At 37.6% G+C, this 27613-nt stretch overlaps 1 protein-coding gene across 2 annotated transcripts in view; it reads right to left on the bottom strand.

Annotated features, from left to right (window-relative positions):
* LOC594286 (cadherin-23) overlaps positions 1–27613 on the bottom strand; it is a 67732-nt gene that overhangs the window by 20893 nt on the left and 19226 nt on the right. For both annotated transcript variants that reach the window (XM_030979889.1, XM_030979890.1), the window contains exons 10-27: positions 21700–21819; positions 19105–19192; positions 17553–17659; positions 16188–16382; positions 14684–14836; positions 13743–13901; positions 12462–12520; positions 11740–12004; positions 10766–10990; positions 9853–9928; positions 8991–9278; positions 7757–8056; positions 6818–7030; positions 5807–6120; positions 4965–5063; positions 3147–3336; positions 1371–1594; positions 192–380 (exon numbers count right to left, since the gene is read on the bottom strand). In XM_030979889.1, the coding sequence (XP_030835749.1) occupies positions 192–380; positions 1371–1594; positions 3147–3336; positions 4965–5063; positions 5807–6120; positions 6818–7030; positions 7757–8056; positions 8991–9278; positions 9853–9928; positions 10766–10990; positions 11740–12004; positions 12462–12520; positions 13743–13901; positions 14684–14836; positions 16188–16382; positions 17553–17659; positions 19105–19192; positions 21700–21819 (3264 nt within the window). The remainder of the gene's footprint in view (positions 1–191; positions 381–1370; positions 1595–3146; positions 3337–4964; positions 5064–5806; positions 6121–6817; positions 7031–7756; positions 8057–8990; positions 9279–9852; positions 9929–10765; positions 10991–11739; positions 12005–12461; positions 12521–13742; positions 13902–14683; positions 14837–16187; positions 16383–17552; positions 17660–19104; positions 19193–21699; positions 21820–27613) is intronic.

Raw genomic sequence — 27613 nt, 5'->3', positions numbered from 1 at the left:
GTCCGTCGACGTATCCACGACAAACGTACATGAATGATTAAACACTTTGTTTAGAGAAAATGGAGCTTTAATTAACTTCAGATCAGGGTAGACTTCTCTTTAAGACTCATGCATTTTACTCGCCGATATTTTGACATTAACTTGAATGTGGCTTGTCATAGTTGAATCTACAAAAGAGTGTAAACACTTACAATATAGATTTCTTTGGTCTCTCTATCTGTTTCGGAAGTGATTTCTATTGCACCAGTCGTCTCGTCAATGGTGAAATATTTATAGTCATCTGTTGCACCAAGACCTGTGTCGAACGCAAACGTTACAACACCATTATCACCCAAATCACCGTCAGTCGCCTCTGCTGTTGTAATATGTCCCGAGTAGTTCTGCAACAACAAGTTTGCAAAACGAAATTAAACAACTTTTTATACTTGAAAGCCAAAAAATGCTTTGCAGAACCATCTTTATGTTAAAATTATCTCTGGCAATTTTTTTTTTTATACTATCCAGTATTAAGGATATAACATGTTGAATATGCATGTTGAACGTTTGACTCTGTTACTGACACATGTTATGTATTCGTTCGGATATATATATATCTTGCTAAAGTGATATATATGAAAACCATCATTCCCTCACTTCAATATCAAATATCTTTCTCTCTCTTTCTCTCTCTAGGTGCAAAATCTATTGATTTCAAATAGCGTTGACTTCCAGGCTATTTTCCAGGATTTTCCCAGATTACAATTACGCAAATGTTAATTGAATAGTGTATCCATCTTCAGAGGTGAATTTTTTAGTGATGCTGTCCTTCTTAGTTCTGTAGAAACAAATCTGTACTTAAGAGCGTTTAATAGGCCATGCAACACCATGTATTACGGTGCGCATTCACCGCTTAAGTCTGCTAGAGTCCGCTAGAATCTGTTTCTGTGCTTCTTTATAAATTATATTAGCGGATACAGTATCATGTTCTCATGTAGGTACATGCTGCTAACATGTATATTGAGCTGTTCTACAACTTTCTGTCTTTAGTCTTCGCCGTCAGTTTCTCCAATCCCCTGATTGGAAATCGACTCTTCTCTTTTCAAATTATTCTTTATCACATATTATTTAGTCAATATGTTACAGGAATAACAGCGCGGTTGCTTTTTTCACCTCTATAAACAGTCTCTTGTGTGCCACACATGCAATTTTTGCACAAAACAATAGGCATCAATTGACAGAAGGATTGCTATGTGCAACGCAACGTTATAGATTACTCTTGCACTGGAAACAGTTAAATACTACGCTGTTGGTATATATCTAGCCCATGACAAATACAATTGTGGCACAGGGAGATTATTTCTGTGGCATACGAGGAGATAATCATTTATTACCTCATCCACATAGACTGTAGCTCCCTGTTTAGGCTGTACGAATACAGGTGCTTCATCGTTGTAGTCTGTGACAATCACCGAGAAGTTCCTGGGATCAGTCATCAGAGGGGGATCCCCAAGATCAGAGGCCACAACAACTAGGACATAGACACCAGGTATGAGGGCATCTGTGGAGGTGGTGTTGAGAATCACCACACCTGTCACGTAATCCATCTTGAAGAATCCTGATTGGAGTAAAACAAATGGTCACAAAATTGAAGGTATGTCAAGTATAATATCCTGCTTAAAAAAATTATTTGTTTTTGATTGGTTGAGAGCTCTTTAGGTAATCAGAAATATTTCATCCATTTTAAGGTTGCTCTGAAAAAGTAACATTTGCGATTACTGTTTGGGAGTTGAAAATTCAGGGAGCGTACAGGATTTCAATTGCCTCCAGCGGGTAATTCCCCCAGTGGCACGCTATGCTGAGCCGCAGTCTAATTATTAAACAGTGCTGCACTACTGCAGTACCTGTATAGCGCCAAAGTAGACCAGATGAAACATTGAAGGACATATTATGTTTGAAACATTGTTTGTTAAATGATTGAGACACTGTTGAATATGTTAATTGTTGACATTACAACTTGTTTGATTTAGAGTTAGATGCAGATTAACCAGGAATTTGGATTAATTGGAAACTGTTGGAAACCTTAAAACAGGAGCAAATATAAAGGTGATTTATTCTGCTTAATTATAATTTGTTGATGAAGGGTATAAAACAAATATACCCTGTCTTCTTTTAGAGGTACTGGTTAAAGATACTATGTCCCTTTTGCAGCCAACATCAAAGTCTGTAGAACTTTGCAGGAATCATGAATATGTCATGTATGTCCTGTGAAATTTAAACGTTAGCAGTGTCCTAATATTCAAATTATGCAAGGAAACCTGTTTACTTGCTAGACTTCACTGTCAGACACTATTGAGTGACCGAGTGGCTTTTTTTTTCCTTCTTTGGTAATAATCATAAAATGAGCTGTAAATGGAACATGAGCATTTGTCTACCCCAAAAACCCACTTCTTGTAATGGCCAGAATTAAACTGATTGAATCTTTGCACATCATAAAACATACAACCATTCGGTACAATGGTCTGAAAATCAGACTATTACTTACTGGCTCTATAGCTCTTAAGTCAATTTGACAACTAATACTCGTCATTTTCCCACTTAAAGACATTTTAAGACCCCCCTTTTTTTAAGGGAAGTTCTAAATCAGTGTTATTTTTCAAAAGCTGTTGGAATTTAACTTTTTCATTTGTTGGCCTGCAAATGGGACTTAGTACCTTTAAAGCTATGGGCCTCAGTGACTCCAAAAGTACTATTGGAGTCACCTCTTGCCCATAGTTTTAACCAAAACTTCTCAAGACAGTGTATATTTATATACTATTGAAGAATGATAGACTGTAAAACAGAAACTTTCACATTAATTTAATGTTGACGTATTTCTGGAGTGGTTCAGACTTGTGAAAGTTATGATGATAATATCAATACAAGGATTTTATTTAACAAGAATTTATAAAAAGAGTATATAGTAAGCAACATCAGACAAAACATAAGAAATTGACAATAAATATATAAATAAATATATACGAATAAATAAAAAACAAAGATACAAACAAACAAAGAGATTACCAGTATGGAAAAATCAAACAAAATAAACAAAGATCTGGTAACAAACCTGTTTTGGAAAGATAATATAGAAATCAATAAAATAAACAGACAAAGAGCAGGTAACAAACCCGACTGATTCTCATCTGTCATGATATATCTGACAGCTGAGTTGTTTGTTCCTGGCTCATCATCATCAACAGCAACGATGGCTGCTACACTCGATCCAGGCTCCGCAGTCTCCGAAATAGTGGTACTTTCCGGGAAGCTCTCCGTGAATTCTGGATGATTATCATTCACATCAAGAATGGTGATTGTCACCTGATTGAATTCCATAAAAAGAGAGGTATTACATATCATACATGTACCTCATACAGACTGTTAAAGGGGAAGTCCCCCCTGATACCAAGTTTATGTTTAAAGCAATGATGTATCTTGCAAACTCCCCTCCCATTACGTCACAGGGTTGCCATTACATGTTTGACTGATTGCGCCTATAAAAATTCATAACTTTCTTATTTGTAATAAGTTTTTTCTAAAACATTCACTAGACCTGTTTTTCTCATTTGTCTGCTTTTAATAAAACCAACTTATTATCAGGGTGGACCTCCCCTTTAAAGACACATAGGAGTGGGCTCTCATAGGGAATTAGACATAATTCAGTGTTATACCCAATAACAGGGTTGTCAATCACCAGGAATAGCCTACAGTTTTATGACCTACAGGCCTTACCGGTATGTAATGCTTTGCATTTTCCATCACCATTTGGAAAAGTCATTACCTTACTTTTCCCTCACCCGAAGACTTTCAGAGAGACTAGCGGGTATATATTCTGATAGGCATACAGGTTTGCTGTGTGCAGACTTGTACGCCCATTAATAGTATTTCCACCAAGACTGGTGTCAGTGAATTATGGCCTTCTGCACATGGAACCCGACGACCTTCTCCCTTAATACAGGCTCATTCAGACTTGACGTAAATAGACAACGTTTATTTTTATGTGTAAGTGAATTGCAACTGCGCGTATTCACTGAGTTCCACGTTATAAGATACAGCAGTGTGATGTGTATTACACTTTACGCTATAAAATATAATGTAGCAGTTTTGCCTTATCATCTGAAGATGGTCTTATCCTAGACTTCTAGAAAGAACAAAGTCATTTTATCAATGGCTCTGAAGACATGCAGCTATCCAATCATGTCTAAAAGTTCCTAATTTGTTTTATCTGTATATTTAACTTACAAGAAAACAGGTAATGATTTGAAAAAAGGTATTCCATACCGATGTTTATTGTTATATATTGATTTTTGCATGTAGTAAACATTTCTCTTGATACTCTCCATTCATTTTGTATATGTATTTCAAAATCGGGAGGACTATTTTGTTACTTTCTCTTTGTTCTACAATCCACGTCGAAGGCTATAATGTTGAAAAGCGAAATTATGATCACAAGTGAAAATATATCTTGTGTGCAGTCTTGACTTGAGCCATCCAGTGTTCCGCATTTGCATGTGCGCGGTTAAGACTATGCAAACAGGGGTATGCGCAATTGCATGCGGGTTAGTTGCTTAGATACAGTATGGCGCAAAAAGAAAGTCATTCGACTGGATGGTCATCATAAAATTAAAACATGACCAGGAGTGAAATAAGCTAATTACAATCCTAGCAACCAATATCATGTGATGTGCTGTGGACCAATCACAAATTTGTATCAGTAAGACCTAACTAATGTATATGTGTCTATAAGGACTACCTAAGGGAGCAAGAAAAGTGGTCTTTACTCTTTATGTTCAGGTTCCTTAAATACATGTTTCAATGAAAAACCATTTTCAAGGAAAACAAAAATGTGTTTTTTGTAGACATATGGCCTTTCTATACAGGTGCGCCGTCACCAAAGCAGATTTGACTGTACATACATGTATATCTCACCAATCATACTTCAGTCTCACCTCTAGATTATCTTGTCTGATACCGTCACTTGCAACTACAGTCAGGGTATAGAGAGCTTGCTCTTCACGATCTAACTCATTCTGGACTGTGATATCCCCCTAAAATAAACAACAAATTAATATCAAATTCATAAGTTTTCAATTTCACCATGTGGTTAGTCATGAAAAGGACTCATAATTGGGTTTGAAAGGGGATTAAAAAAGAAAGTGGGAGAGAGAGAGAGGTATTCTTTCAGTTTTGTGCTATTCAAGCTACTTGGTGTTGTATGGATAGCAGTAGAGATGTTAAGAGAGTTTAATCCTTCATGAGCTGACTCCTGAAAAGTACTGGTGAACCACGTTATGAATGCAGAGAGATCGAGCCATGACGTTCCAAAGAGATCGACTTTTCATCATATCTAACCTTCAAAGAATTTTTTTTTATTACATATGATTTGCTTCAATTTAATTGTCATGAAAAGAATAATAAAACACAAAGCATAGCATCCCCTAGCTGGGTACAAATGGCCTATAAATGGCCTACATTCTCACCAACATTACTTACATCATTGAATGAAAACATACACTGAAATCGAACTTAGGCTGTGTGTTGATACTATTACCTCCATATCGAATTGCATTAAAATCCGTCAAATATTACTAAAGTTATCAAACGGAAACCAGATTTGTTACAGACCGACGGCAGCTAGCGTTAGTACATCCCCTTCAACTTTGTCGCAAGGGGATAATAATTCATTTTTCGCTAGTATACTAGGTGCTTTTCTTAATGCTGAATGGGAGAAATTTTGCTATTATTTTTGCTTATTAGTCCACTGCAGTACGAAATCTGATAAGATACTCACGTTTTCAGGATTAATTACAAAATCCTCCAAACCGACCCCAGCACTAATGGTATATGTTAAATCCCCAAAGTCGGGGTCTGCATCAGTTGCATACACCGTCAAGACCAACGTCCCATTGGTGGTATCCTCAAGAATGCTGGCCTCATTTGGAAGTGACACATTGAACACTGGTGTGTTGTCGTTAACATCGGTGATAAAGATCTGACGTGTGACCGTAGTGTTCAGAGGCGGATCTCCCCCGTCCTTGGCACAGAAAGTGATGGTCAGAGAATCATTTAATTCCTTGTCAATGGGTTGCTTCACTGTAAGAATGCCTTTAAGTAAAAGACAATTCAAAGAATAAAATGGTTGGAATTTTCAATAGAAATTATATCAATGCAGGGTAAAACTGTTGTGCTTTAATTCAAATACTATAGGATAGTGAATCGTAATGAATTTTACATCAATCTGAAATGATTGCATAGTGAATATTCCTGTTAATGTACCACTTCACTTTGATCATTGCAAACAAATCCTCTTCATTGTCTATTTACACATTTAAATTGCCTCTCCTTCTCCAAGTGGGTCTAAAGCAGTACATACAAGCCATCCTTCTATGCGTTGAGCACTATGAAAGCTTTGCCTAAATGAGGATCTATCAATGCATTACCCATCATGTATGTGTGGATTTATTGATACTTGGTCTTGTGCAATTTTGCAAAAAGCAAAATAATAGGCACCAATTGGTGAGAGTATTGCTTTGTTCAACACATTGGCTTTGCACATGTACATGCAGATACCCGTTTCCAGTCTTGATAACTTCCAACACCTGTATACATCAATCTTGCACTGGAACTTGTAAAATAATCTATCATAAATACAATGTAGCACAGGGAGATTGTTAATGTGGCATACAAAGGGTTGAAATACAAAATTTAATTTCCGTAGGTAAATGCCAACTACTCAAAAGTGTGATAGAATAAGAGAGATAAATGAAAAGAAGTTATGTAAACAACATGCATGGTTACCAACCTGTGGTTTCACTAATAGCCACAAGGCCCCCAGCATCGTCCAGTAGCTCATAGATGACGATACCGTTATCTTCCGCATCTTCATCATCTGCTAGGATGTTGACAGAGATGACCATGCCAACCTGGTCTGTCTCTGGAGTGGTGAAGTTATCTGGGAGGTCTATAAACTCTGGAGCGTTGTCATTGACATCAAGCACAGTGATCACAAGCTCAGCTGAAAGTTAGAAACGATTTGAGTTGGAAGTCAGAAACGATTTGATGCAGTGCATATATTGGCGGTGACAGACGCTTCTAAATTTAATTTGCTTCAGGCCTATTTCTAATACTGTGTAAACAGCCCCCAAAAGCCTTTAGTTTTCCCCTCAAAAGGCAGCCAAAGTCCTGGTAAAGGGTTACCACAAATTTTGTGGTAAAATGCGTTTAAACAAAAAATTGTACTAAGCATACTGCCCTTCAATTTTCTAACCTTTACCACAAAAAAGATGAGTGTGCGTAGGACCATTGTTTTACATTTTTAAAGGCCCATAGATATTGTACATTTTATCTGTTATACAGGTAAATGTACATATATATATATATATATATATATATCCGGTATATATGTATATAATGTCAGGCATGGAACCAGAGGGGTATTAACTTGCATACTTTAACACACAGTTAACAAGTTCACACCTGGATATCCTCAACAGATGATATCTTTGATTGTGAGGTAGATGGGTAGATCTACAGATCCTGAATAACGTTTCCTGATGCATTTCTTTCTGTAACGAAACGAGCGCAGCATTTCGCAAAACTGTCAAAAGTACAAGTTCATCCCATTGAAATGCTTGGATCAAAATTAGCATGTGCTGCAATGGGATGTCAACTAATTTATACTCATGACGGTTTCATGAAACGATGCCCAGAACTTTTTCTACATGGTTTAATGATATCATACCTGAGTCAGTCTGGGTATCATTGTTTTCCTCTGCTTTCATATCATCCACAACCACTGTGACGTCAAAGCGCTGAACTGTTTCTCGATCAAGCTCCGTCCGAACAAACACATCACCTGTTTCACTATCCACTCCAAACTGATCGGAGAAGTTACCTTCTACCAGTCTGCTGTTCTCGTCATAACCTTTGACCTCTAAGATGGAGTATGTTAGGTCTGTATTGGTGTCTGGGTCTGTGGCATGAAGCGTGATGAGAACGTGGCAGTCATCAGATCCAGGTAAACTGTCACAATATGCAGCACCTGCAAAGAGAAATAACAGGTGGATAATTGGTCTTCGCACTGTTGGGAGCTGGAGGATGGGAGAGGTCTCACATGCATTCCTTAGAATTTGATTAATAATAGTTGATAGAAGGTGGATTATCCTACTATTGCCTAGATAGTAATGATACTTCCAACTGCTGTCAATATTCTACAATTGATTTAAACATGCAAGATATATGTCCTACCTTTGACTTTCTCAAATGCATCAAAGTACACAAAAATGAGTACATTAGAACGATCATTGCGATTGCATTAGGCTAATACAATCCTTATGCATTCCTATTATATGTACATGTATCATATAAGTGAAAAAGAAAGGACTAGTAGCACCATCAAGAAAGGCAACTTTATGAAATCATTACAGGTCAACCATATGCTCTTACCAGATAACAACAAGACTTTGCAATAAAGTGCCTGAGGATATGAAATTCTTTCTCAATAATCCTGCATTGTTAAAAGAGCAGTAATCTCAGAATTGCAATTGTAGTCCACCTTCTCATCAGAGAACAGTACCTCAAGTAATTTTGGTGGCATGAATATCAAATTTTACATGTAGCTGCAGATGGTATTCCTTTTCCATTGAGAGGGAAGCTTCAAATACGATGAACAAGTAAGTTTGCCTTGAATACGCAATTTGGGACCAAATTGGATTGATATAAGTTATGCTTTTGAAATCCCAAATGTAATTCTTGTACACCTTTCTTTTAAATTTTGTATTTATAGTGAAGTCGATAGGTGCACAGAGACAAAAAGCGAGGTTCATGGAAGGTTTTGACACTGGCAATGAATTTTATTTTGATGAAAATCATAAGCTGCTAGGGATCAGACTAGTTTTAAATAGATGGGAAAGTGCCGTTTCCAACCTTTAGATTAGATTCTTAGTGAATTTATGAGTTAAGTGCTTCATACGTACTCTCATTGACTGATAAAGAAGAAGGCGAGGGTGTATCAAACTCTGGAGGCTCATCGTTAACATCCATGATATTTATCATAACTGTGCAGGATCCCTGTCGTGAGGTGTCCTCCCTATCTGTAGCAGTCACAGTAAGATTGTAGGTCATCTGAATCTCGTAATCCACAGTCCCACTCAATGTAATGAGCCCCTCTTGATTCACTAAGAATGGACTGGCCTCTTCTATTGTGTACAGCACATCAAGACTGTCAACATCCATATCGACTGCTGTAATGTTGGCAACTAGGGCTGCAAATAAAGGAAATTTCAATTTCATTCCTTATTATTTCAAGTTATGCTTGTATAGAAATAAAATTCATAAATGACTCATGTTTTCGCTGTCTATCGAACCAGCAATGAAATCGATATCCGATTACCTTGCGTAAATCAACCCAAATTGAGTTTTCAAATTGGGTTAAACACATAAAAAACGATCGACATTTTATGACCAAACCCTAGCTAAATGGGTTTTGTTGATAAAATGTAGAGACATTCACAATCGTATTGTACACATGCATATTTCTTACTTCTTCAGTCAACCACGTACCAATCTTATGAACACAATAAAAAGAGAGAAACAGTTTCGCAATCACACCATATATACAATGATAATAATGTTGTTCATGGATGAATTTAAGTAAAGGAGAAATACTTGGTATCATCTGAAATGGTATTAGATTTAGTAGACGTTATTTTCATATGTAAGTTATGGTCAAAGAAGGGCAGGCGTATGAAAAGAAAGAATTACATATAAAAAGAATTAAATAAAAAATCATATTAATGAATTAAATAATTATATTGTAAATAATTTCAGAAGACTCACTTCCGAAAGCAGCATTCTCTGGAACCTCTGCATTGTACAGGGCTGCTAAGAAGATTGGATTATTGTCGTTTACATCCTACATGAGCAACAGAAAAAGACAAGGATTAAAAACAAATTCTCCCTTCTTAAACAATCCCCAGTAGCATCAACCCAATATAGTGGTTGCTAGATTCTAACATATTATGGACATTTGGTAACTGTTGTAAAAATGCCACCACAAGGATCTTGCATAGTCTACAGATAAAAATAAATATTATAATTAACTCTTGCTATGCCGATGTCCCATGTACCATATGCAAACAGACCAGGGCCCTGCTTTATAAAACTTAATTATTCACAATAACAAATGCTAAATTTCTATGACAAAATTGTTTTAAGCCAATTAGATGCAGCTATTTCAGAAGCTTATAACAGTTATTGTAACTTGTTATTGATATCAAGTTTTATGAAACGGCCCCAGTATTTTCAATCACACCTTGCTCCTCCAGAAGATAGATTTGTCATGATCAATATTTACCGTTTCAATGTTTACAGCATGAATCAAGCCTTCAAAATGGCTAATCCATACAAATTTGGGGAGAACAATGAAGAGCATGAAACATTGGGAAACATTAAATGAAGGGAAAAAACGTAAAGAACCAATAGAAAACTCCTCTTTTTATAATAATGATCATGAATGAATTTGAGTAAAGTAAGAATATTTGGTATCATCTGAAATGGTATTAAATTTCCTACAAGTTTAGTAGACATTACTTTCATAAGTTTTGGTTAAAGAAGGGCAGGCATTTGAAAAGAAAACATCATTCATGTTTGGTTAAATCTAAAAACAGACAAAATCCCTTGTTACAATAAGAATTACATTTAATGAATCAAATAATTATCAATATAACAAAAAAACAATGGTAATGCTTACCTCAATGCTTATAGTCACAAGCGTGGTGCCATTCATTGATGGTGTACCACCATCAATTGCCATAACAACCATTTCAAAGGTTGCCTCCTCTGTTTCACGATCAATGCTAGCCTTCCTGAAGATCATGCCAGTGGTTGAGTTGATGTCAAACTTTCCCTCCTCATTCCCACTTTCAATGGAGTAAGTCAACATCCTATTGATGACATTGATATCAGCATCTGTTGCCTGCAAGCGTAACACACCACATCAAAAAGTACAGTTAAACTAGAAACTTGAGCCACCTGAAGGTTTCCTAATACCGACCATTTTTGTGGCATAAAATTTGTTCACATGAAAAGTTCAGGGCAGTGATTCTAAGCACGTTTGACAAGTAAGTTTGTAGAAATAATTTGACAGCATGCACCTATTAATTGATCTGTACTGCTTGTTAAAGTTCTTGAGTAGAGCTAAAGTACTTGACAACTGCCTCACGATGATGATCCTGGAATAATTGTTTTCTAATGACAGCACTTCTGTCTAATTCTCTATCATTTTTATGGTATTTCCTAGTAAAGTTGACTACTTTTCCCTATTTCTTAATGGAAAAAATGGAAAATACATGTACACAAAAAACATATTTTCAAGCTAAGGATTTGGATTAAAAGATAGATGAAATTATAGTCAGAGTTGATAATAGTAAAATGACATAATTTTTTTGCTATTTTTTCAGTATATTTTAACCGTTTTTTTTACTATTTTACTAATGGGGACCATATGGTAGGGAATACTCCCCAGGGAGTGAAGATTGTGCATCCATTTTGTTTGCATAAATCCAATGACTGGGTTAATGAAAACATCTGTAAAGCACTTTTAGAGATGTTGCTTCATAAATTACACTATATAAATCATAAGTTATCATTTATTATTATCTAAGATGTGAGCAGTCTTGCATGACATGATCTATGAAATGTCCTTTTCCGTAATGATTGACTTACCAAAACCTGAAGAATGTTTAGACCTTCGTCCTCCTCCTCCAACATATCTACATTATACTCTGGAATGGAGACAGAGTACAGATCTAACTGGAACAGTGGAGGGTTGTCGTTCACATCGGTCACTGTAACATTCAGAAGAGCTGTAGATACTCTTTCTCCATCACTAACCACACAGGTCAGGAAGTAGACACTCAATAGCTCAGCATTGAAGTCAGCAGTGTCTGATACACTTATGTATCCAGTTGATGAATTAATATTAAACCAGCTGCAAGGGGAATAGAAATTTCATGATTATATTTGGATATTTGGATAAACATAAATAAGAAAAATTGAAAGGTAAATCTAGGAACAAGAGAGAAATTTGAAGGTTAATGAAAGAGGTGCGATGGCTCAGTGGTAGAGCGTAGTCTCGGAACCAGGAGGTCCCGAGTTAAAAACCAAGTCAATGTGCTTGTGCCCTTTGGTTAGGAATTAATCCTTGTTACCAAGTCCCTTGGAGAGGGCTTATAAAGCCGTCGACCCCCTGGTTGCTTACTTACAAGCAAACACAATAGTCATGTACAACAATCATCAAACATTGTTAATGCATTTTAAAGTAGGGGCAGAAAACTGGACAACATAAAAATCAGAACAACATTGATAAGGAAACAGAAGTCTAAAGGAAAACAAAAGAATCATTGACTGTCTCTAATTCAATGAATACCAGAAAAATTATAACTCACTCATTGTTGTAGCCTAGAAGTTCAAAGGTCAATTCTGCACCAACGTCCGCATCTGTAGCCTGAAAAACATATAAAAAAATGGACAAGAGATAATTGACTATTTGAGAAGAAGAAAAAAAAATGCTCACATCATATTCACAAATTGCCCTATAATACTTTGAATGTAATTGAGTGTTCCCTAGAGGCATTAATCCAACATTACCATCTTGAGAGAAGTGCCCAGCTTGCAGAGGACAAACTATGAAATGACATCCATGCTGTGTATCTTGGATCTAATTAAGTTTGTATCCGTATTCAAATATCAGCTTGAAACATTAAAGGTAATGTAAAGTTTTGATATGGGGTCATGACTTGGTTCAAATGAACATATTGGAATCATATGCGATCCTACAATATTCAGTGATCGTTGTCGCGGTTGGAATCGAGTCTAAAGTTATGAAATTGTAAATAATAAACTCTTTAGGTTGTATAGCTCCCTCTCAAGGTCAATATATTAATTAAGCTATAAAACAATGTTTCTTGACTAAAATTGACCAATTTCGCTATTCCCGTTTGGAAATTATTTATCACAACTACATATTCTGAGATTTTCATAGTCACAGCTACCATTGGACGGCCGTAGGCGCTACTTGAAATTTATCAAAATTTACCAGGAGCACCGGTAAATTTTTATATTCAATTTTTCTCGAAAGCAAAAGTGTTTTATGGGCTAAATTTTCTAGTGCTTTTAATATATCCACAGGGGCATCCAAATATATCAAAATTGTAAAGAATCACTATCCACCCAATTTTAAAATTTCCCAATACTTTGTAATACCTTTAATCTGTAAAAATGTATTTCAATTTACCAAAGGTGCCCTCGAAATAGAGTTAAAAGAAATTTAGTGTGCAGAGTAGTTGATGCACTCTTCTTGCCTTGAAGATACTGCACAAAGCGCCTCAGAGTGGCTATGTTCAGACCATCATGCAGTCATTGCCTGCATTGCTTGAGTTCAGGTGTTCTTTAGAGCTGGCTTGGAGGAAGTACGTTCCACTTTAATAATAGTGCGCTTTTGCAAACAGGACGGTGGCGCGAGCAAAAAAACAATCTGCGCATGTGCAGACCAGATTTTTCTCCAGCCTGTTGATTTTCATGACCATATACGCGGCCATTATAGCATTTGTTCCCTAAACACGACGGAAGAGCTGTTTCCCTGTAACTCTCCTGTAGTCTTTACTTCTGTCAACTTTGCGAAAGCGCTCTACTCGTTCGAGGGTACATGAAGCATTTGACATTCTCACCTCCAGCTGTTGAACAGGGGTGTTCTCGACGGAGTTCTCTGGCAACGACACATCATACTGACTCTGGCTGAACACTGGAGTGTTATCATTGATGTTTGTCAGGTACACTGTGGCAGTGACTACGCTGAAGTTACCCCCTTGAGCATCTGAAGCTTTTATCTGCAAGCAAATGTACATTGATAACAGAAAACAGAGTGTAACCGTATAGCCCTGTTCCCTTATGAGAGGGTAAACTGCTTTTTAAAAGGCCACTGATGAGATAAGCACGGCGAGAGGTCACATACTTAGATGAATAGTATTAGTAGTAGAGAGAGAGAGGCCTTTGCTGTCAGCAGCTATTCACCGGGTAAATTAAATGGGTACCCAATATTAGAAATCTGGGACCTATTTCACAAAGCATTTTTTCAATGACAAATGACAAAAATCAGTGACAATTCTGTTGATAACCAATCAGGATCAAGTATTTCAGTAGCTTATAACAACAACTGTCATTTGTCACTGATGACAAGTTTTGTGAAACGCCCCCCTGTATAATGCTTGAGAGCCTTATCATGGTGGCTAAGCTGACATGCTGGGGGAATAATAATAAACGTTTCATCAATCATAGTAGAGCATATTTATTAACACTAAAGTTGCTTTTTTCACACAGTTGCTTGTTTACCACCCATGCGATTTCGCACATAATTTTCTCCTATTTGACAGAAGGAATGCTTTGTGCAATGCAAGAGTCTTACAAAATTACCCCATTGAGGTCTAAATAAGCATCATGACAAGCCTTTTAACACTGGTGTAGATAATATTGCACTGGAAACAGTTACCGGTAGATGATCTTGAAGCCTTTGGTATTTTCCCCCCATGATTTCCAATATGGCACATGCAGGGAGATTGTCTGTGTGGCATATAAAGAGTTAATAAATCACAGACTGCAAAAATTAACCCACCTGGAAAGTAACTTCAGAAATCCTTTCAAAGTCCAAGGCAGATGAGTTATCGACCCTAACATCCACTACCCCGCTGTTGAAAATGGTCTCTGATACAAGATAGAAGATACCTTCATCATCTTCAAGAGAGAGGATGATTCGCCCTGCTTCACCCTGTAAATGAAGTATTGAAACACTTACAATCAAATATTTTACATGTAAATTATAATAATAATAATGATAATATTAATAATAATAATATCAATGATACTAATATTAATAACAACAATAATAATAATAATAAAAATTATAATACTGATAATAATAATAATTTTAATAATAATTTTAATGATAATAATAATGATAATAAACCACATTTATGTCTCTATGAGCTATAATGGAGAGAAGGAAAGAAGAGAATAGAGAAAAGTGAGAATTGCTCAGCATTCTTCTGTAAGTCATCAGTTAACAAAGGAAATTGATTTTAAAAAGAATTTTTTTTTAAGACGAGTTTTTAAGCTTTCAACAGTATCACAATTTTCAATGTATTCTGGCAATTTATTCCAAAGCTCTGCTGTTGCAACCTTGAAAAAAACTTGACCACTAGATGTCTATATACTGGTATTTAAAGGGACAGTTACTAAGGAGGGACGTTTGGGAGGACGTCAGGTTTCTATTTTGTATGTTTTGGGTAAGTAGTTCAGTCAAATATTTAGGATCCAATCATTTCAACCATTTGAAAAAAGTATCCAAAGCTTTACTATAAATGTTAGGCCATTTAACTAAAATCCTGCTGGCTTAGTGGATAATATGTTACAGATCTAATCAAACCCTTTGTTTTAATAAGAAGTAAAGTGTGGTCCACTTTATCTATTACATGATAATGATGAAAATAATAATAATAATAACATTAACTGTCAATAAAAATTATAATAATATTTATGATTAATAACAATAATTTATAAAAATATAAAGTATTGTAATAATAATAATAAAAATAACAGCGAAAATAACAATAATAATACAATACATTATTGACACCCGTCCTGTACAACTCATGGTCCTAACACATGTATATTATTTCATAAGGGGACTAGGTCTTGAAAAAACCACCTTGGTCTTTTACGGTACCCTTGATCCAATGTTCAATGATTTGAATCTGTTCTGTATTTCTGATTTAAATGTGTATATGCTTTTATTGGAATTTAATCAAATCAAATCAAATAATACTAATAATAATCTTTTAAAGTCCACTCCAAATTTTATTAAGTTAAACCGAAAATTGAAATTCTTTTTGCCCAATCGATTGTGAGCCCGGCAGCCACTGAGCAGCGCCAGATCGACGTTGCTCTATCCCTTATTGTTGAACGCCAAACAAGGTAGTAGCAACTCCCGTCTTTTAACGTCTTTTGGTATGACGCGGCCAGCGTTTGAACCAACGACCTCATGGCTGTGAGGCGGACGCTCTACTGACTGAGCCAACACACCGGTTCGAATTATAACCAGGATAAACAGAAAGACTTACGGAATCAAGATCAAAAGCCTCCAGACTGAAATCCAGTTGGGTTCCGCGAGGGGAGTGTTCAGGAATGGTAGCGTTGACCACTCCTTTTGGTGTAAATGTGGGAGGGTTATCATCCACATCTGACAGACGGATGTAGATTGAGGTATTTGTATTAATCTGCTCCATAGGCTGATCGTCATCATCTTCTTCAATAGCCTGCATTATAGAAATGTAGTTTGGAGGTATGAGAATTCATGCAAGGGATTTCAAATTGAAGATAATATTCAACGAATATTCCAACCTTAGAAGCGAATTGATCAGAACGAAAGCAGAAAAATTACAGAAGCAGATTGTTGAAAGTCTTAACAACAAATCCAACAAACAAAAAGAAAAAAGTCATGACGTTTTGAAGTTTAGATTAGGGAACTTCAAATAGGCTGAACTAATAATGTGACTGCGAGGTTAAGGCGGACAGCTATCTCCTTTGTTCCAACAACAAATATTACTGAAATTTCATTGTTTTTCTTCAAAATATCTATTTAAGAATGTATTTATGCTTTCATACAATTGAACTCATTAAACTAAACAACAAAGAAATACAAAAAGAAGAAGTCATTTTAAGACGACATTATACAAACAACATGTAAAACTACAGTTAACATGTAATAGCAATTTAATAGCAATATTAAAGGTAATTAAAGTTTTGGTATGGGGTCATGAATTTGGTTCAAATTAACATAATCGAAGCATATGCAATTTTGCAATATTCAATGATCTTTGACGCAGTTGAAATCGAGTCTAAAGTGATGAAATTGTAAATAATAAACTCTTTATGTTGCATAGCTCCCTCTCAAGATTGATATTACCTTAGCTTTGAAAACAATGTTTCTTGACTACAATCGACCGATTTGCTATTCCCGATTGGAAATTATATGTCAGAACTGCATATTCTGAGATTTTCATGGTCGCAGCTACCATTGAACAGCCTTAGGCGCTACTTGAAATATTTGAAATTTACAGAGACCACCAGTAATTTTTTTTTTAATTTTAGGGGGGTGGCTTGGGGGCTCAAGCTCCCAGACCCTCTAATCATTTTTTATCTTAATATATTTAAGCAAGACACATGAAGCAAAGTATTGCAAGAACCCTAGCTACCCCCTCCCAATTCAATAGAAAATTATTCTTCTAGATCCGTGCCTATCATCCAAAGAAGTTGGAAGAGAAGTTCAAATGTTTGCTTTCCAAGAGAAGCCCTGGTAGATGCATGTAAAATTCTTTTGAATGCTTTGACTATACTGCACACCAAACAAAAAATAGGGTTATGATGTAGAATTAATGTCATTCTACAACTTTAATAGTTATATTCATCTCCTATATTTTTATTACCTGCACGATCAGGGTATAAAGCTGAGTGATCGGATCCGTATCACGATCTAGGGCCTTCTCAACCTTAATATCTCCATTTGTAATATGCACAGAGAAAGTGCCATCAGCTGAAAATGGATTAGTACTTACAGCGGTTAGGGAATACATTATTATAGAAAGTGACAAGCATCAAGACTCGTTAGGTGTGCAATCACAAATTCACATAATAAAAGCAAAGCTGTCACAAGAATCTGGTGGTATAGTCACTTCATATTCAAAGTGGTATTGCATGATCGTTCTATCTATCTATCTAAGTATCTTCTCCCGGTTCGGAGGTTGATTGCAACATCTCTCCATTTCACTCTATCTTCTGCCATTCTGGTGCACTCTTGCAGTTTTAGTCCACGCCAGTTCTTGACATTCTCTTCCCAGTTGATTCTGGGTCTCCCTCTAGGTCTACTGTATTTCACTCTCCCTTCCAATACATCCTTTAAGAGGCTTTGGTGCCTTTTAACATGACCAAAGTATTTGATCCTTAGTGGAGTCGAAAATGACCCCCTATTTGCAAAATTTCAAGAATATATTTTTCTAAAATTTTTGCCTCATTACACTAGCAGGTTCAAAATGTGATTAAGTATAACCCTATTTTTGCTTATCAAGTGATAATTCACTAAAAGTACCAATTTTCATGAAATTTGTCTGAATGACATGACCTTTATTGTGAAATTTCTTGCTCTTTGAAATAAAATAAAACTTGTGCATATTCCTGAAAATTACCCCTATTATCGTGTAATACACAAAGTGAATAAAATTATAAAATGACAACACCACAGGCAACGAAATAACTGACTTATAGCTATATTAGTGTTGGATGTCTCCATACATGTTTTCTTTTCTTTTAATCTGAAAAAAATTGCATAAGTTATCCATCAGAAATAAGATATGTTAAAGAACCAAACGAGCCACACAACAATAGAACACTCATATTCATAGCAAATTCATGATTATATATTAAGCAAAAGGAACGACAGGCAAAACACAAAATGGGTACTCTTGCATCAAAAAATTTGGGGTTAGGGTTGCAATTGTGATTAGGTAAGGTGTAGGGTTAGGGTCAGGAATTTGAATTTGAATTTGATTCGGTTTATTGAAATAAAAGAACATGCAGCTGGTAAGCTCAAATGTAGGCCTATAGTGTTGGGTCCAGGGTTAAAGTTAAGAATTTGGTCAGTACTGCAAAGAAATTGTTGCAGGAGTGCGAGTTATTTGTACAACCATTTTCAATTAACCTCACCGCTCAAAACAATCATGGATGTGTCCCGTTCACATGGCTTTTCATGCACAATGTCCACCATCTCCACTCCCTGGGGAGTTTTCCTACCATATGGTCATTGTGAGAGCATCCTACCAGGTCTGCATTTCTCCCCTGGGTATAGAGTGGCAAATATAGATTAATGCCTTGACAGAGGGTATTAATATTGTGTCAGGAATCGAACCCTCAACTTTTCCATTTCAAATTAAGTGCTTAAACCACACTATTACGACACCTCTACTGAGGACTCAAGTGTCTTACCATCATCAATCAACATGTATTTGATTACATTCCTGAGATTCACACCAAGATCCCCATCGTTTGCCACAACTGTCAGAACAACCTCACCCTGTAAAACCAAGCATGACCATCAAGGCAGATTAACAATTGTTACAATTTTCCAATATTTCGTAGGATAAGAGAGTTATGAGAGATATAGATACTGGGAAAGTGACAGAGGTACATGTACCATCTAATACCGTCTTACTCAACTGCAACGTCTCTTCAAAATATAGAACTAGAAATGTAATTCAAATGCGGTACTACTCATAATAATAATATATAAATATACTACTACTACAAATAATAATAATTAAAATAAATTATTACAAAAACACCAATTAATAATAAATAATAATAATAATTACAATAATACAGAATCTAAAAGATCACGACGTTTTGTGCGCTATCTGCAACACTTCGTCGGGTGATAACAACTAATGTAAGCAAGGGCCTTTTATACTTTACGGGGGGACTGGGGGAGCGGTCTATAATTCGATCGATAATTGGAACAATATACACACAATGCCTATTGGTCGACGCACACAGTGATCGACCAATCACCAGGCCGCTGGTTCGGCTAATGCAACAGGCCTATTGGCCGACGCATACTGTGCTCAACCAATCAACGGGCCGCTGGCTCGGCCCGTCTGCTGAATGGAATCGACCGTTGTTGACCGGCAGGATGGTGAGTGTCATGGCGGCATATCGTCCGCATCCAAAATTCGGGGATATCGATCCGTTGTCTCTGTTGAAATTATTAGGATTGAGACGGATATTGATAGCTTCTTTTACCCTCTGTGTATACCAATGCCATTCCTGGGAAAGGCACTGAACCCCGTCCCAGTCTGGTTGATGCTGGTTATCCCAAGCATATGTTCGGCTACGGCTGAGTTGTCAGTTCGGCGGAGCCTGACGTCCCTCTTATGCTCAGTGATTCTTTTATCGAACGGGCAGTTTCACCGATGTAGGATATCACATCCTTTACAAGGGATGTTGTACACAATGCCGTCCCGTCTATGTGGAGGAATTGGATCCTTGGGGCGTGTAAGTTGTTGACGTAGGGTGGTATCTGATCTGAAAACCATTCGAATGCCATGGCTCTCTAGGCGGCGCTTGAGTTGTTGGGAGACCCCATCAATGTACGGCAAGACTGTAAATGTCTTGTATACCTTCTGATCCCTGGGTTCCGACGATCTATTCTTGGTATTGTGTATAAAACGGCGTGGGTAACCATTGAGACTCAGGGCACTGTGAACACGGGTCCGTTCTTTGCATGGCTGTTGTGGACTTGTCACAATGCGTGAAGCTCTGTCAAAAAGACATTTCACTAGACCTCTCTTCACCGATATGGGATGGTGAGAGTCAAACGCTATGTACTGGTCTGTGTGGGTAGGCTTCCTATAGACTGAGGTGGAGAGCCTATGGTTGTCGTGTCTATGAATGCTATCTTTCCTTCACACTCTATCTCTGATGTGAACTGGATGGTTGGTTCAAGGCTATTCATGTGTTTGAGCAGCTTATCTGTTTCAGAGATGGGAACTATGATGAAGGTGTCATCAACGTATCTCTTCCAAACACGAGGCATGCAAGAGAGGGGTGTGTCCAACGCTTCTTCTTCGAAACTCTCCATGTAGGTTGGCCACGACAGCTGAGACTGGACTGCCCATGGCTGCCCCTTCTGTCTGTTCATAGTATGAACCTTTATACAGAAAATATGTGGATCGTAGAACAAACTCAAGGAGTTGAGTGAGTTGTTCAGGTGAGAGTGCGGTACGGGTAGACAAATTGCTGTCTGATTGTAAGCGTTGCAATGTAGCATTGCATGCGCCCTCAATCGGTACATTGGTGAAGAGTGAAACTACGTCAAACGAAACCATGCGTTCTTGAGTACCGATGGTTTGCTCTGCTATGAACTCTGCAAAACCACTCTAATTGGGAATCGTATATTCAGTCAAACCGGTGAGCGGAGAATGAATTTCAGCTAGGCCCGTTTTCAGCCAGCGGCCCGTTGATTGGTTGAGCACCGTATGCGTCGGCCAATAGGCCTGGTGCATTAGCCGAACCAGCGGCCGAACCAGCGGCCTGGTGATTGGTTGATCACCGTGTGCGTCGACCAATAGGCATTGTGCGTTATTGTTCCAATTATCGATCGAATCATAGACCGCTCCGCCGGTCCTCCCGTAAAGTATAAAAGACCCTTGCTTACTTTAGTTGTTATCACCTGGCGAAGTGTTGCAGATAGCGCACGAAACGTCGTGATCTTTTAGATTCCTTATTGACCACATTGCGAGACAAAAGAATATCACTAGTGATATTTTTTTTGATACTACATCGCAATGAGTAATATATTTAGCAACAATAATAATGATGATAATAATGATAGTAATAATATTATTATCACAAGATACGTTATAGCCACCATGTCCACTTCAAATCAAATGCTGAAGGCATATGATGTGAAACTAGAATAAATGTGAAACTATAACTGTAACATTATATCTTTGCCATATCCATTCTTATTACCATGTAGCAACATATTTAACAGGTGATTGGTACATTTGAAATTTTACTCACCACTGCAGTATCTTCTGGGATGCTTTTATCATAAGGCTGACCAATGAAGACCGGCGGTTGGTTCTGAGCATCTCTGATAGAGATCACTACTTTAGTTGTATCATTTCGACCTTCATCATCCTGTCGGTAATATGCAAATTTGAGAAAACACACATTTAAAATATGATTAACAATTCTCCTTACCACATATAGCTGAAAACATGCAAACGTAGTGTTTCAGTGATCGATGTGAATTCATTTTATTAAGTCGATCAAGTAGATTGATTATATTTATGTTTAGCGCCATCTGGAGGCTACTAAATTCGTGTAAAGAAATGGCACCCTTTTTGATTTCCAGTGGATGAAATCCGTTGATATTGGAGGCATCCTTGTGTAGTATGGAAGTTTGATGCACTTTAAGAAGGCAGAATGAAGGTATGTAATGATGCAATGTGATGAATGTTGTATATAAATGCTGTAATGATGCGATATTCTATGATTAAGTACCTTTCATTCGCACCTAACTCGTTGTGTACATTACATGGATGTAACTTACATTGCACAGTAGCCGAGACGGTCGGCTCACATACCGAATGTTATTGTTATGTAATGTACACTACGGCATGCGAATGAAAGGTACACGTATGCAAGAATGTAAACAAAGATTTGCCTAGTTTGAGTCAATGTACTAAGATGAGTACTTAGGGTGCATAATATGAGAAAGTAGTTATATGATTTATACAAGTTTATATTGATAATTAATAGATGGTTTAGTTATAAAGATACATGCAGTACAAGTTAATGTGTGAGATAAGGAAAAGAGCTAAAACAAAGGTTAAAACAAGGGGTTAATTAGCTGTAAGGTGGATATTATTGATACGAGTCACCAGGTTTTCTCTAAGCATAATATGTATTCATGAACAGTTGATTTATGATCCGTTCGATCTATTTTCATTTGTGCAGTTTTTACGGAGCATTTGGAGCAACGAGAGTATTGGAAAATAAAGAAACGACCAATTAAAAAATCAAAGATGCTTCCGCTACAGTAAAAACTTCATTTACGTCTAGACGTCTCCACAACAACTGAAAGAGAGCTATCACATCATGGCTGACACTGAAGGTGAAAGTAGACCCCATCGTGAACCCAAGCCCACAGAGAAAGGACTACAATGGCAAGTGGAAATTAAATCCAAAGAGTATGACAGCTGCATTAAGTCCTGGAATAGAACCGCAAACAAGTTGCGAGTTTTACTTGGTGATGAAAGCGAAGCGTCGACAGTACAGGAGACCAGAGATGCTCTACAAAGTACTGTAGACAAACTGATAAACACCCAAGAAGAGTTGGCTACACTTAGAGCAACTGCGAAAATTGAAGACAACAGTGATGACAAGCTAGATGAGGTCGAAACAGCACACAACAACATCATGAAACAGACTCTTGATGTATTGATAGCCCTTAGACCCTCATCTCGAACTTCATCTAAGAAGTCGAAGAAGTCTCATCCTGTTGAACCGCAGGAGCTACAGGATTGCCAGGACTGGGTGAACGACATCCAGATAAACGACATCCATGAAGAAGTTGAAGCAGTAAGTCAAGTTAGTCAACCCAAGTTAGACAGTGTGCAGAACGTTCAAGCTGAGACGATGAGATTTCTGGTTGAACAGATGAGGATGACGAGGCTTCCTTTACCAGAACCAGCAATCTTTGCAGGAGATCCATTGACTTACCCAGCATGGAAGCATGCATTTGATGTTCTCATTGAACAAAGCGGTATACAGCCTATGGATCGTTTCTTCTACTTGCAGAAGTATCTCAAAGACCAGCCCTTGGAACTTGTGAGAGGATATGCACTCATTGGAGATGAGAGAGCTTATCTAGAAGCACTGGCAGCTCTTAAGCAGAGGTATGGAGACTCTTTCATTATAGCAAATGCTTTCAGAGACAAGCTAGACAGATGGCCTAAGATTTCTTCGAAAGATGCACTTGGTCTAAGAAAGCTAGCTGATTTTCTCCACCAATGTGTCACTGCAATGGATAGGATTGGAAATCTACACCACCTAAACGATGAGAGGGAGAATCAGAAGCTCTTAGCCAAATTGCCAGACTGGCTTGTGATGAGATGGTCACGTAAGGTCATCGGATGGACAGAGATGAAAGGTCAGTTTCCTCCCTTTCAAGTATTTGTGAGGTTCATAGATGAAGAGGCTAAGATAGCATGTTATCCAATCACATCTCTACACCACCTGAAGCCTGTACCAGATGTTAGAACTCTCAATACCAATGTTACATCTTCCAATTCAGACAACAAGAGACAGAGGGAGAGGAGAAATATTCAACGCTCCTGCTACCTGTGTAAGAAGGATCACCTCCTAGAAGAATGCAGTGAATTTGCAGCAAAGGACATGACAGATCGTAAAAGGTACATAAGAGAGAAGGGTCTATGCTATGGATGCTTGAAGGCAGGCCACATGTCCATGCATTGTAGATGGAGAAGTACCTGTATCATTTGTCAAGGGAGACATCCATCTTGTCTCCATGAAGATAGGAAGAAACCAGAACCAAAGACGGAGACAAATGTAGAAGACAGACCCATGGAAACTCAGACGTCATGGTCTCATGCTTCATTTAGTCAGCAACCTACCGGTACTAGTAGATTGACCACCATGAAGAGCACGATGATAGTTCCTGTTTGGTTATCTCATCCTACCATATCAGATGAACGAATGGTGTATGCATTAATAGACACCCAATCTGACACCACTTTCATGTTAGAGAAAACCAAGGATGAGATGAATCTGCAGGGAGTTCCTGTCAGTCTCCTTCTTTCAACGATGTCTGCTATGGATGAAAGAGTACCAAGTGAACGCATAGAGGGTCTGACCATCCGATCATTTGATGGAGAACAACGGTTCGCTCTCCCGACAACCTACACCAGACGGTTTATACCAGCAAACCATGATCATATACCCACTCCAGAGATGGCAATGAGAATCCCTCACTTATCCAAGATTTCACATCATCTCATGCCCCTGCAAAGTTGTGAAGTTGGTTTATTGATTGGATATGACTGTGCAAGGGCACTCATACAAAGAGATGTCATCCCTCCTGCTGATGATAATGGTCCGTATGGTCTAAGGACGGACCTTGGATGGAGCATCCTGGGTAATGTGAAGGAAGATGAACACAAGTATGCTTATGAGGATGATCCCGTCGGTGTAAGTCATCAATTGACAGCCTGTGAGATTGCTGCTGAGCTAAGGACAGAAAACAAGGATGTGTTGTTCGCTCATAACACATCAGTAGAGGAGGAGATCACCCCTGCAAGAGTGACGAGATTGATGGAAGCTGATTTCCTTGATAGAAAGGATGAAGGAGCAGCACAAGCTGTCAATTCAAGAGAGGTACTGAAGACTGTTCCAGAGGAAGACAGGGTAAAGAATGTCAGAGAGATTAACCTGCATCATGATGATTTACCTCTAGAGCGAGCTCTTGGTGTACAAGGGTGTGTCAAATCCGATGCATTCAACTTCAGAATCACACTTCAGGACAAGCCCCTAACCAGGCGAGGGATACTTTCCACAGTCATGTCTATTTATGACCCCTTAGGACTGTTGGCACCAGTTATGCTTATAGGGAAGCAGATTCTCCAGACATTGTGTAAGCTGACAGCAGACTGGGATGATCTGCTTCCAGATGTTCTGCGAGAAAGATGGAAGAAATGGAGAATAGACATACTGGAACTTCAATCACTCTCTATCCCTAGATGTTACAAGCCTGCTGAATTCGAGGCCGTGAAGTCGGTACAGTATCATCACTTCGCAGATGCAAGTACAACAGGGTATGGTCAATGTACTTACATGAGATTAACTGACGCCGCTAATAGAGTACATTGTAAAGACAGGCGTGATAAGAAAGCAAGTGACTACCCAACAACCAAAGGGGGTGTTACTGTGCAGGATCTTCATCTAGCACAGATTGAAATTCTAAAGCACGATCAGAAGAAAGCCTCTGAAGATGAAATTCAGATCCTGAAATCTATCCAGAAGAACCAGAGTCTGCTTGAAAGAAAGAAAAGGCGTCAAATCAAGAAAGATAGTCATCTAGAGCTTGACTACGATTCATTCATTCAAGCACTTCGTCGTTTCACAGCTCTTCAAGCCAAGAGTGCAGCATCTCATAAAGTTCTGGGGTTCAGGAATCGGTGGAAGAAGGAATGTCTTCAAAACCTGCAAGTCCGACGGAAGTGGACTCACCCACAACCTGAAGCTGAAGTCGGCGACATTGTCATTGTGAAGGACGTGAAAGCACCCAGAAACCAGTGGCCACTAGCACGTGTCATCAGAGTCTTTTCATCTGAAGATGGACATATTCGCAAAGTGGAACTTGCTGTGAGGGACTCCAGAGTAGGTAATAGTGGTAAGCGTAAGAACCCTCTTCAAGAATCGGAGCGTCCTATCCACAAACTGGTGCTTCTGTTACCGCGTGAAGACCAAGAGGAATTCCCGGCCAAGGAACCCGACATTTGATAATTTCGCGGGGAATCCATTTAGTTAGGGTTAAACTTGTTATTTAAGTAAGACCTTAAGATTTCTAGTCAAGACTGGAATTATTGAAACAACAGGTCTGTGGATAAGACTAATTAATTTACATTATCCCCAGAAACGTTTATTTGAAACGGTCTAGAACGAAGGCTGTTTGCTTCTTCAGGGTCTGCACGTGAGACTATACAAATTCATTTATTACAGACTCTGCTGCCTGAATTGAGACTAATTGAACTGTGAAAATTGCAATTGGACAAATTTTCCATAAAGACATAAAACTTTCATTGTAAACTGCAATGCATTTAAATGTATGCATGTGTTGTTATGCATTTGTCTAATAACCATTTATTTCTTCACAGGTCAGTTCTAGTAATCTCTGAATCGATTTATCATGCTAATCCACTGAAATGTCCATGTTTATGTGATTAAGTGGCTATCACATTCCAAAAAGGGGAATTTATTTTTTTTGGCTAAAAATGGCTAAATTCCAGATATTTGTTGGTAGTATAGTGGTTATATTGCATTTATAGCATTTTTCACCATGAAGTGATATTTATTTAAATGTGAACATTTCTACTTTGAAAACATAAGCCATGTTTTTTGTGTTTTCTCATAGCTACTAAGATTACCGGTAAATGTGAAACTAGTAAAATAACATTTCTAGATAAAGCATGAAAACAGTGTTTATCAGTAATTGCATTTGGACTCATATTGAGACGAAAATCTGTTTAAAGAATTTAAAAGTATTTTGTTAAATCCAGTAAGGTAAACAGCACAGTATAGGTTTGGTTCAAGCCAGATACATTTGTTATATAGCTGTTGAAGAAACCTTGTGTATGGACTTATTTAATACAAGCCGAGTCAGTAATGCTGATAGAACTGGTATTTCCACGTAAATGTGTTTTAAAGCTAATACTATTCAGGGAATTTTTATTTGATGGTTTGATATAGTGTGTCATGTGCCCTATGTGATTTTTGAAAATTAATCTCAAGACAGAGATATAAATATATAATATATATTTTTGTCATCGATATTGCAAAGGTTAGAAATTTTCATAAAGAGTGCTGAACTACATTCAGTAAATAGGTTAGAAGGGATCGATAGGTAATTCCTTAATAATGTCAATCGATTGTTTAGTAAATTTTAGAATAATTTAAAGGAGCCATGTTTCAGTGATCGATGTGAATTCATTTTATTAAGTCGATCAAGTAGATTGATTATATTTATGTTTAGCGCCATCTGGAGGCTACTAAATTCGTGTAAAGAAATGGCACCCTTTTTGATTTCCAGTGGATGAAATCCGTTGATATTGGAGGCATCCTTGTGTAGTATGGAAGTTTGATGCACTTTAAGAAGGCAGAATGAAGGTATGTAATGATGCAATGTGATGAA

The sequence above is a fragment of the Strongylocentrotus purpuratus genome, unplaced genomic scaffold, assembly GCF_000002235.5.
Source record: "Strongylocentrotus purpuratus isolate Spur 01 unplaced genomic scaffold, Spur_5.0 spur5_scaffold_10, whole genome shotgun sequence".
NCBI lineage: Eukaryota > Metazoa > Echinodermata > Echinoidea > Camarodonta > Strongylocentrotidae > Strongylocentrotus > Strongylocentrotus purpuratus.
Note: the sequence above shows the minus strand (reverse complement) of the source record. Positions and strands in the feature narration are given on the sequence as shown.